General features: G+C 41.2%; 1 protein-coding gene across 1 annotated transcript in view; it reads right to left on the bottom strand.

Annotated features, from left to right (window-relative positions):
• Positions 1–10,761, bottom strand: part of LOC123755932 (CD63 antigen) — a 178,734-nt gene extending 167,973 nt beyond the window's left edge. Inside the window, exon 1 of the mRNA XM_045738896.2 lies at positions 10,621–10,761. Coding sequence (XP_045594852.1) covers positions 10,621–10,686 — 66 coding nt within the window. The 5' untranslated portion in view covers positions 10,687–10,761. The remainder of the gene's footprint in view (positions 1–10,620) is intronic.
• Positions 10,762–13,160: the final 2,399 nt, after the last annotated feature.

Here is a 13,160-nt window from a genome sequence, read left to right on the forward strand (position 1 = left end):
GCATCAATGAACAAATCCACAAGAGCCGTGACGAGGATTCGAACCTACGTCTGAGAGCATCACAGACGCTGCCTTAATCGACTGAGCTACGACAATGTCAAAAGAGTTGAAACCATGGTCTTTTGACCATGTAGCTCAATCGATTAAGGGAGCGTCTGGGATGCTCTCAGACGTAGGTTCGAATCCTCGTCACGGGTTTGTGGATTTGTTCACCAAACCCCACTGTTTACGAATTAAAGCACTTTTACAAACGACTCAACTGATCACGTATGTACTGTTCTCTATCAGTGCTTCGTTCACTTCCTCTGCTCGAATCGCACCTTTAAATGCTTCATTCACGTTCTGAAATGAAAATAATCGCCTAACCTTAACACCTAACAATACATGGAACTTTAATGTATAAGAATTTATATACGAGAAGAAACTTATTACGATTACAAATTTATAATGCGTCTTAAGGCAACCCGTCCTCGACTCACGTCCATTACATCCAGCTGTCGACCCCACAGACGCATTCATAAATTTTAACATGCCGTTCATTCAAAACAGGAATTTTATCAAATATAAATTAATATTGTAATATATTAGTATAGTGTGCATATATAGACATAGGTTAGGTGTTTAGGTTCTAATGGCGAATAATTTTATTTGTATTACGTGAGTGAAGCATTTGTAGCGTTGTGGTTCGGACAAAATTCGTCAGTGAAGCACTTGTTCCGGAAGAGTTCGATCATCATAAGTTGTGAGTCGTGTGTGTAAATCGCTTTTCATTCATAAACAGAGGGTTTGGCGAGTGCATAGAATCACTTTTGGGTTTGTTTGGAGGACGGGCTGCTTAAGGGATGGCCCCGCAGCTCTCAGCCCGTCCTGGGGACAGGTAGAAATACTAATAATGTCCAACAGAACCTAACCCACTCATCGTAAGTTAGCTCTAATTATTCAAAACATTCTAATAAGTAATATTGCCTATTTCTGAGAAACACATTCTCAGTAAACAACAAAACGTTAAAACTGATTGTGACGATAATCTCTTTCAAGAGAGATTGAGCCTGCTCTTCCCTACAAAGTACGTAAAAACAAGATAATATAGAAGATACGTACAGCAAGTATCGCCAAACGTTTTGCCCAGAGAGCAAATCGTACCCAGCACACAGTGACACCTGCTACCTACCGCCACCGTAAACCGGAAAACTGCTTGTCCATTGCCTGCCTGTCGCCGATTGGCTGGTGTCCCGTCGCACCTGCCCTCCACCCTCCGCCACAAGTTGATGTCTGGGCTGCAGCGGCCCAGTATTGTCAGAATATCTCAGTGCTCCTTGCAGTTGACATCTCTCGCTGGTAGACTAAGCCTTGGCTTTCGTGTACTAAGGGAGGTGGCAGCTCGAAGCCAATATTCCAGCTCCATTCATATTTTGCCATCACTGAAACTCACTTGTCTTAACGTAACTTTTCATTTGCCAGTGATTATTCATATTATTTTGTTTGTTGACTTGTCTTTTATATTTTATATGCTTAACTTTATTCATGTCTTGTTTTTCTAAAGTAATTAAAATTTCATTGTTAAATTTACTTGTGTTTTGTGTGTCTTCCCATTACCTTACCACAGACGAAAGTTCCAGCTTTTCTCTTTTTTCTCTAATGTGACGAGGCCCTGCCCCTAGCTTTTGAAACAGCTGAACACCAACGCTTTACCGTCACACTGATGCATGCGTCTTTGGGTTCCCCGCCATCTGGACGAACCTTTTCTGACAGAGACGGTCCACCACTTCCGCCAACACTTCACCATTTCTGCAGCTCGCTTACATGCTAGACAATCAACGTAACAAACCGTGTTCGCTAAACAATAGAAGCCGTTATATAATACTGAACGAGACTTTTCAAGCACAACCATCCATCATACTCAAAACAATGACGATTAATTAGATATTGATTGCAGCCTACTCGGTAAAATCTGATCACTATCCTAATGTAAAGTGCCATTGTATAGAGACTTGTCCAATCACTTGATATAAAAAGATTATAGATATATATGTGTAAATGACTATATATATATGTACATGTATATATAACATTAACAATTATGTAACTAGCTTCAAAAGATTGCCATTTGCTTAGCTAAATTAACTATGGAGGTTCCGTTCCTGAGCCCATTATGTACCTCTAACACTTTCCACCACCGCCCACGGGATGGGTATGGGGTGCATAATAAAGAAATTGAATTTAAATTGTTTTTGGTCACAGAAATTACTAGTTAAAAGAAATCCTTGCTAAATGCGCATGACCCTTTTGTAAAAAAAATGACTCGGTCCGTGATCCCACAACCAATTTAAAAAGTGCTAGGCGATGTTAATACACAAATCCCTCTGTACTAGTGTTAACGTTGGTAATTTGGTCATGTTGGTAATTTGATCATGCACTCCAAGCACCGGTTTAAACAGCCACACTGACAACGCTGGGAGTTTTATGCTGCAAAATATGAAAATGAGGCGGCGAGGGGAAATAATGTATATAAGAAATGGGCGTGAAACCCACTACGGGCCCACGATTAGGTGGGTGAAGCATTGATAGGTATCAACATTTTTTAATAAAACTAATGTTACATTCATGATGATTGACGGTTTAAATTCATAGTACTGAGGAACATTATAGATACACAAAGAATAGACTTTGTCGATCCCATACCTTAACCTGTAGGTCAAAACGGATTAAAACAAATTTAAATTTCTACAGTTATGGAGACTTTTTCAAAGATTACAAAAATGCGTCAAAGTTACAATGCACTTCAATCAAATTATTTAAATTCAACTAGTGATATCCAGGCTAAACAATAAAAACCCGGGGGAAGGGGGGGGGGGGTAGCTAAACAAACCAAATCCCAAATCCCAAAAACTAACATCAATTTCTCGATATCTTTAACGTACATTTTGACATCTACTCTTGCTGTGATCTTGCGAGAACTCGCGCTACAATTTGTCGTCTACCTTCCTTGCAACACGTTTCAAAAGCTGGCAAAGTAAGAGCATCCTGGAGCAGCAAAGCCCCAAGAACTCTGAGATAAAGTGAGGCTGCGGGTCTGGCTGGCAACTGCTCCCGAGGTGATGAATAATATATGACTATAGCCTCCACGACCTGGGACGGGCACGCCTGCCTCCCTCACGTCACTCCACTGACATCTCAAGCAACCAGCTCTACCAAGCCTCGACAATTTTTTGCTTTTAAATTTTTGACGGGATGACCAAACCTTGATTTTAACATTATTGATAATATACATTTTCGTTTAATCCGAGAAATTCAGTGCCGTAAGGTCTTATGGCAGTCAAGACGCTGTTCATATTCACTGCCAAGACAAGGTCACACACACAAGGAAATAGATCGAAATAGATTAGGGTTGGACAATTTTTTTTTTAACCCTTAAGAAAAATAGTGCATCATGGCAACAGTTTCTTGCCATGATGCACTATACTGGACAGTAGTCAGTGGAGGTTTACCTCCACTGACTACTATCCAAGAAAGGCTGCCTAATCGTTTATATGAAACCCGGGAGGGTTGGGATTTAATAAAAATATACTAGTCGACTCCAGTGGCAATCAAAATGGTCTAAATTGATTTGAAAAAGTGTTTTAGAAGATACAATCCAAATATATAATTAAATAAGTTACATAGTCGATTGTTCAGTAGGCTAGAGTTTTAAAGATTTCATATTCAATAATGGAGTATTCAAGTGAATGTATTTTTTTGTCAGTTTATAGGCTGCATATTCTGGCAGTGGCTCCCAATCAGTTATTTGCCTGATGTGCCTATGACATTTAATGCTGCAACTTACGTATCTTTGGCCATTTCTTCATTCTTAACCCTAACGGGTTTTCTTTATCCGGCGGTTGGGGGGGGGGGGGGTAGTGCTGTATGCTACCGTTTCATTCATATATCACCCACAAGATGAGTGATATCACCCAATACTCTATTTTTATATCGATATCTAGATAAATCTTTCTAAACCATGACATTCAATCAAATTCGGGGACGTTTTCAACTTCAGTAAGCTATAAATTACCAATGTTGCTAATTTATTAAAAAAAAAACTTGCAAGGCCTGGATGGTAAACATGCGAACAGTCTGTGCATCAAGATGTATACACAACCGTCATGTCAGCCCATATTCATCACAACCATACCTTATGTGTTCAATGTGCTCATAATTACACTTATATCTAGAGCCTTTAAGATCAGCTAATTCTACATCACAAAAGTGTAATGTATTACACAAAAGTATTATTCAGACAATTCTACGACATAAAATTTGTATTACACAATACAAAATGTATTACACACATTACACAAAAGTGTAATGTAATGTATTTAAGAATATTGAGGCCATACAATGAGAGGCATCTCTTGACTCCAAAGGGGAGTACACTAAATTTTTTCCCACGGATATTAATGTTGGCCAACAGCTGCACTTGTGTTAGCGATACCTTGCTGATTGTGTCCAGTTTGGTCATTGTAATACGCAATGAACATTCTCTTACATACATGACAGGAAATGCAGAATTAAATTAAACCTTAGTACAGTATTATGAATTGTCTCAAGATCCGGGGTTACATTTTCTTTAAAGGCATAAAGGAGATCCAATTGAACTTAAAAGTGTATAAATGGATGAAAATGTATCGACTAGTATAAGCAGGGTGCACAAGCCATCGGTGTGGAACTATAAATTCAAATTTAAAAATAAAAATCAGGTTATTAGAAGTGATTCAACAGTATTTGTAGACCAGTAAAATTTATGTAGCGTAAGTAACTACTAAAAATTAAATAAAAGTAGTTGTATTTGAAATATGAAATAGTTACCTTCTCGCATAAGCCAGTAATTCAACGCTCTTGTTCCTACCAATCAACAATGGGAAGTTTCCCAGAGCGAGTGCACATTCGGAAATGGCCTAGCCTGTACAAGTGTGTGTTTGGTTATACAGAGTTTATAATAATATCGCCGTAACATTTACGATCATCAACGTATTCGCCTCGCTATTACGAAATTTGAATTCAAATCACATTTTAACCAGACCGGAAACTGCTTGTCATTCACTTTGAACTGTGACGAGTAAACCTTCCAGCTAAACCTTATACACCAATGCGCTTAAAACAAAACAAAAAAAAAGTTGTAGTGTTATGAAAATGAAAGGGTATCCTACCAAAAATCACAACCACGTGTCCTAAGTTTGTGTACTGCAAGTATGCATCGGACCCAGCAAGCAACCCATGCTCTACTAGCGTTAAATCGACCATACGCAACGTTAATCCCTTGCTACAGTTTACCCAGGTCTGCCCGGGAAGGGATGGAGGGGGGGGGGGGGGGAAGAGTTGCACAATTCCCACCACCACCCTCAAGATATGCGTGCGACTGGCACGATAGGCAAACTATTATTGTTTCAGATTCAGCTACTCCAAACAAAAAGTTCCAAGCGGCACGGGCTATGGTGAGCCCGTCGTACTTACCCGGCACAGATGTGCGGATAGGCAAAATAAAATGTTCTGTAAATAGTAGGTTACCTTGTGGTGGTTCCGAGGATTACGTCCACGCGGTCCGGTTTCTGACCAGCTTAATGATTACTGGGGACCATTAATGCAAACAAACGTAAAGGTCGTCGAATACCTACCAACTGCGTGCCAGGGCCAGGTAGAATACCTGGGAATGACATTACAGATGACTGCAAACCTTGCAACTAAGGAGGAGGAATGTAGACATTTACATACCAGTCTAGGGCAGCCTAATAAGAGATCAATACAGCGACCATAATGCAGCGGCTAGATACCAGAATCTGCAGATTGGTACAAGGATTCAACCAACCATGAACCACTTATTTTGATTAAAGAGGAAAGAAGAATAGATGTGAATTTACACAGCGTTAGGCTTGGATATCCATATGCATAGGAAATGGACACAGGTTGCAGAAGAGGAAATAAAAGTAGTGGTCTAATTTCATGGAGAAATAACGGACCACTGGAACAATTTTTAACAGTGAAGAGTTAGAACTCAAATACGATTTCCACTCAAAAGTTTAACAATGCAGGATTAGAACACATTGGACAATCTTACGGAGGCCAATATCCACCGCCTAAGAAAAATAATAACACCTAGTGGGCCAGCCAGGGTAAGCCCTTGGAATATCCCTTACAAAACTTAGTGCGGTGCACAAGGGGGAATCACAAAACTGAGCTACCGAGTCAGACTGTCTTCGTGACCGATGAGTGAGCACTTGCTATTGATTACCGAGGACAAATTTTTGCAAGGTCATATGCACACACAAAGGAATTTGAACGCTGTGGAATGTATTAAGTTTCTGTACTAATAACCAGTATTAAACTGGCAACTTTTCCCCACCTCCCATTTGGCTACATGTTGATGCCGGCTTTATGAGACGTATATCACTAGGATGGCGATGGGCAGAGATATGATGCGGTAATTTACTCCTGTAGGCCTAGTAAATATAAACTATTACATACTAGGGGTAGTAAATATTTGGCATCAATGCCCACAGATTTATTAACCTTCCAATAAATATTGCAGCCACAAATGTTTAATTATGGAGAGAGAACCAAGTTCCTACAGGAAGTGACCGAGAAGCCGGATACAGGTAAGTGTAGCACCGTACGTGTTGATGCAGTCACATTCCAACACAAGAGGAAGGAACAGGTGACAGGATGAACAACCCAGCGGGTTTTCTTCCTATTGGGGAGTGTTGTACATGCTGCTATGGCGGTGTGTCCACTCAAGATGAGTGGCGCTGCCCAGTAAACTCGCTCCTCGGGGCAAAATTTAAAAAAAATTAAATTTAAAGAGGAAGGACTGTCTACGGGGCCCCCTGCCCGGCCAATATAGCCACCAAAGTATTTTATTTATTTATTTATTTATTTATTTATTTATGCATATACAGGAATGTACACAAGGAATGTGAGGATACAAATATGGTAATTACAGTCTTGTAAAGCCACTAGCACGCGCAGCGTTTCGGGCAGGTCCTTAATCTAAGAAAATTTTAAGGAGGTAAATACTTGCAAAATTTAGACAAAAAAATGATAACAGTTACATGAAATGAAAAAAAAAGAAGACGAGAGAAAATTGTAGGTACAGTATATTAAAGCACATAGGTAGCTAAGATTGATTGCAATGACAGCTTGAATGGTAGTTGACAAAAATTGGTAGTCACAATACAGCAAATGGCTAGCACATAAAAGAAGACAGCAATGAACACAATGATAAGGTTGTTTGATATTACATAAAAATTAGGAGATTGGGTAACACTAGGTACAGAGCAAATTTAAAGCTCAGTGTAGGAAACTAAGAAGATGAAGTTAGGTACTTTTTGGTTTTGCTTTTAAATAAGGCAAAAGTTTTACAGTTTTTCAATTCACTAGGGAGTGAGTTCCATAGACTAGGTCCCTTAATTTGCATAGAGTGTTTACACAGATTAAGTTTGACCCTGGGGATATCAAAGAGATATTTATTTCTGGTGTGGTGATAATGGGTCCTATTACATCTGTCCAGGGAGAGTTTCAGAGCATGGTTTGCATTTAAGAACAGGGTTTTGTAAATGTAGTTGACAAGAGAATGTGTGGAGGGAGTTAATATTTAGCAAGTTTAGGGATTTAAACAAGGGAGCTGAGTGTTGTCTGAAAGCAGAGTTAGTTATTATTCTGATAGCAGATTTTTGCTGTGTGATGATGGGCTTAAGGTGGTTTGCAGTGGTAGACCCCCAAGCACATATACCATAATTAAGATAGGGGTAGATTAGTGCATAATATAGTGAGAGGAGAGCAGAGTTAGGAACATAATATCTGATTTTGGAGAGTATACCAACTGTCTTAGAGACTTTCTTAGTTATGTGTTGAATGTGGGTGCTGAAGTTGAGTCTCTTGTCTAGGAATAGGCCAAGAAACTTGCCATCATTTTTATTACTGATGTTAATGTTGTCTATCTGTAGCCGAATTGCATTTGATGATTTGCTTCCAAATAAGATGTAGTAAGTCTTTTCGATGTTTAATGTTAGTTTGTTCGTTGACATCCATAAGTGGACTTTTTTTAATTCATTATTCACAACATTATTTAGTGTATGTGGGTTGAGGTTTGAATAGATAAGGGTAGTATCGTCAGCAAACAATATAGGTTTGATTTATTTATTTAATCGAACTAAACCTATAGAGAATCAAGTTGAGCTAAAACTTTAAAATTATTATTAATTCCTCCACTGTGATTAGTCTGAACACCTTGTATCTTAATGTGGTCGGCGTTCGATCCCCGATGGTCGAAGTGGTTAGGCGTCAAGGAATTTCACTCTGCTTCCTGTGCTAGAGCCTAGTCCTTTCATTTCATCCAAGTGCTGCATAGTCGCACTGGCTTGGCGCTTTCTCCTAATTACTTTACCTTACTTAGAAAAACATACAATGCAGTACAAGAGCACACGATCATCTGAAATTAAGCGGAACCTATAATATTTGTCTTTGCAACGTCACGAGCAAACTGCACAGTATTTAGGTCATTTAATAACTTTTCCCTACCATAGACGTCACACACACCTGTCTCCACACCTGCCACCCCGTCCCTTCCCTAGCCGCCTCGCACACCTGTCATCCTCCTCCCGCTCCAGCGTCTCTCATACACCTGTCACTCCCCAAAACTCGCACTACACGCACTAAACACAGCCGCCACGCACACTACTCAGTGTTCAATACATTACTTAATACGATGCATCGATCGTCTCCCATGTACGGAAATGGTGTAGTGAACTCCAACCATTCCCATGTTTAGTTGGTGTTGGACGTAAGGCCTACCAACCATTCCCATGCTTGGTTGGTGTAGGACGTAAGGCCTACCAACCATTCTCATGCTTGGTTGGTGTTGGACGTAAGGCCTACCTACCATTCCCATGCTTGGTTGGTGTTGGACGTAAGGTCTACCAACCATTCTCATGCTTGGTTGGTGTAGGACGTAAGGTCTACCAACCATTCCCATGCTTGGTTGGTGTAGGACGTAAGGCCTACCAACCATTCCCATGCTTGGTTGGTGTTGGACGTAAGGCCTACCAACCATTCCCATGCTTGGTTGGTGTTGGACGTAAGGTCTACCAACCATTCCCATGCTTGGTTGGTGTTGGACGTAAGGCCTACCAACCATTCCCATGCTTGGTTGGTGTTGGACGTAAGGCCTACCTACCATTCCCATGCTTGGTTGGTGTTGGACGTAAGGCCTACCTACCATTCCCATGCTTGGTTGGTGTTGGACGTAAGGTCTACCAACCATTCCCATGCTTGGTTGGTGTTGGACGTAAGGTCTACCAACCATTCCCATGCTTGGTTGGTGTTGGACGTAAGGCCTACCTACCATTCCCATGCTTGGTTGGTGTTGGACGTAAGGTCTACCAACCATTCCCATGCTTGGTTGGTGTTGGACGTAAGGTCTACCAACCATTCCCATGCTTGGTTGGTGTTGGACGTAAGGCCTACCTACCATTCCCATGCTTGGTTGGTGTTGGACGTAAGGTCTACCAACCATTCCCATGCTTGGTTGGTGTTGGACGTAAGGCCTACCTACCATTCCCATGCTTGGTTGGTGTTGGACGTAAGGTCTACTAACCATTCCCATGCTTGGTTGGTGTTGGACGTAAGGCCTACCTACCATTCCCATGCTTGGTTGGTGTAGGACGTAAGGTCTACCAACCATTCCCATGCTTGGTTGGTGTTGGACGTAAGGCCTACCTACCATTCCCATGCTTGGTTGGTGTAGGACGTAAGGTCTACCAACCATTCCCATGCTTGGTTGGTGTTGGACGTAAGGCCTACCTACCATTCCCATGTTTAGTTGGCGTTGGACGTAAGGCCTACCAACCATTCCCATGCTTGGTTGGTGTTGGACGTAAGGCCTACCAACCATTCCCATGTTTAGTTGGCGTTGGACGTAAGGCCTACCAACCATTCCCAAGCTTGTTGGTGTTGGACGTAAGGCCTACCAACCATTCCCATGTTTCGCTGGTGTTGGACGTAAGGCCTACCAACCGTGGGAAGCCTAATTAACTGCCACTGTGACAGCTTCGTAAATGACTTACGACCCAGGACTTAAGACTATCCGCACACAGGCATTATAAAAAGTGGAAACATTTACCGGTTGACATTCAACACGACCATTCAAACTCCAAACATACAAACTACACATTCATGATGCCTTAGACATGACTAAAGGTCAAGAAATGAAACAATTTCGTGAAAAACTTCAATTTAAAACCGTAAAAAAAACACAAGTCAATTATGATATACAAGTCAAATGGAGACAAAATAAAACCCGATTTTAGTTTGACAAAGTTGAGCGACAATTGTAATTTAGCGACTGGTCGCCTGCTGATGCTAAGGAATTAAGCGTTAGTGAAGACTCATCATCAGCCTACAACAAGTGGATAAAGTACTGAAGTACAAACGAAGTACAAATATTATTACAACAGTTGATACAGAATAAGTACTAGCAAGTAACCACAGCGTTCACCACCCGGATACTCTCTCTCTCTCCATACAGTAATGTCAACAAACCGTCAACTCGCCCCCGCACGCTTCACAAGTTGAGAAAAAGTTGACACTGACCACAAACAGGAGATTGAAGATGAAGAGGAGATACTTAATACACTTCATTCCCGTGTCGAGCGCCATTTCTGCAAAACCTTAGCAAGACGTACACAACCTCCACGTACACTGGTCGAGACACAACTGAGGTCCGCCACAGAAAACGAGCGAGGCTGGACTAGGCGGAGGAATACACAGGTAAATGATGTTATAACCTCTATCTCAACTCTCAACCTTTAACCTACAAATACACTCATCTCACAGTAAATAATACTCACTATCATATACCATATTTTCCTCTAATTCAGCATCCTTTACGAATAACAGTTATATATGTGTACTGGACTAGATTATCACCCCCCGGGTCAAACACTTAACAGTGTCTCCTTGACGCTAACAGGTAAACTGTAAATTATAAAAAGATGAACATCTTAGATACAAATATTTCTATCAGGGGTCATGCCTTGAATTCGCATTTTTGTGTGATATATTATTATTATTATTATTATTATTATTATAATCCTATTTTCTCCTATACAATCTGACCCAACTTACAATTGAGTCACATAATACTATTCATGGCTTATTCATATTTGCCATATAAAGCATACATGGCGTATTCATATTTGTCGTGGATTATATTGCTGCCTCACTTCTAGAACGCACACATTTTCAAGTGGTTCCTTAATGCTACACACACACACACACACACACACACACACACACACACACACACACACACACACACACACACACACACACACACACACACACACACACACACACACACACACACACACACACACACACACACACACACACACACACACACACACACACACACACACACACACACACACACACACACAGAGCAAGACTCGACCTAGTATTCACTCTGAACGATTCAGACATAGGGGAAATCGGTCTTGAAGCCCCCGTGGGTATGAGTGACCACAGTGTACTGTTGTTTGAATATCTGGTCGAAGAAGGGTTAATGTACTCAAGGAAGGGACCAGAAAACAAGAGGCCGGCATTTCGGAAGGGAAACTATGAGGAGATGAGAAAATTCCTAACTGAAATAGCTTGGGAAACAGAGCTCAGAGGAAAGATGGTTCAAGGCATGATGACAATTTTCCATCATTTACCAAGGCAAATTTTCTGCCTGAAACGCTGCGCGTACTAGTGGCTTTACAAGATTGTAAATACTATGCTATGTATTTTCACAAACCCAATGTACCTTCTTGTATATATATATAAATAAATAAATAAATAAATAAATAAATAAATAAATAAATAAATAAATAAATGGACTGCATCACACAGAAGTGTAAGGAGGCAGCAGACAAGTTCGTCCCAGTCCAAAAGAAAAAAATGAAATGGAGATGAGAAACCCATGGTTTAATCAGAGTTGCAAGCTAGCAAATTAGCTAAGTAAAAGGGCGTGGAGAAACTATAGAAACAACAGAACACTAGAGAGCAGAGAAAGATACCAGTGCACCAGGAATGAATACGTCAGGGTGAGAAGAGAGGTAGAGAGGCAATATGAAAATGACATAGCAAGCAAGGTAAAGACTCAACCCAAACTGCTGCATAGCCACATCAGGAGGAAAACAACAGTGAAGGAACATGTAATGAAACTGAGGATAGGGGCAGAAAGATTCACTACAAACGACAAGGAAGTGTGCGAGGAACTCGATAAGAAATTCCAGGAAGTCTTCACCTCAGAGCAAGGAGAAGTCCCAGAGATAAGAGAGGGAACATCAAACCAGACACCACTAGAGGAGTTTGTGATTACCAGTGGGGAGGTGAGGAAGCATCTGCTAGATTTGGACGTGACAAAGGCTATAGGCCCGGATGGAATCTCACCATGGATTCTAAAGGAAGGAGCAGAAGCTCTGTGCCTGCCACTATCCATGGTGTACAACAAGTCACTGGTAACAGGTGAACTGCCAAAAATTTGGAAGACGGCCAATGTAGTCCCAATATACAAGAAGGGTGATAGGCAGGAGGCACTTAACTACAGGCCAGTGTCCCTAACTTGCATTCCATGCAAGATGATGGAAAAGATTGTGCAAAAAAAGCTAGTGGAACATCTGGAGCGAAAGAACTTTGTAACACAACATCAACATGGGTTCAGGGATGGCAAATCATGCCTAACAGGATTAATTGAGTTCTATGACCAGGCAACAAAAATCAGGCAAGAGAGAGAGAGCTGGACAGACTGCATATTTCTGGACTGCCAGAAAGCTTGACACAATACCACATAAGAGACTAGTGCACAAACTGGAGATGCTGGCAGGAGTGAAAGGGAAGGTACTCCACTGGATAAGAGAGTACCTAAGCAACAGGACACAGCGAGTCACCGTGAGGGGTGAGGTCTCGGAGTGGCGGGGGAGTCACCAGTGGAGTCCCACAGGGATCAGTCCTTGGACCTATACTGTTTCTGATATACGTAAATGATCTCCCAGAAGGAATTGACTCGTTCCTCTCGATGTTTGCTGATGATGCAAAAATAATGGGGAGGATCAGGACAGAGGAGGATAGTATGAGGCTACAAGATG

Source organism: Procambarus clarkii, chromosome 43, assembly GCF_040958095.1.
Source record: "Procambarus clarkii isolate CNS0578487 chromosome 43, FALCON_Pclarkii_2.0, whole genome shotgun sequence".
Lineage (NCBI taxonomy): Eukaryota > Metazoa > Arthropoda > Malacostraca > Decapoda > Cambaridae > Procambarus > Procambarus clarkii.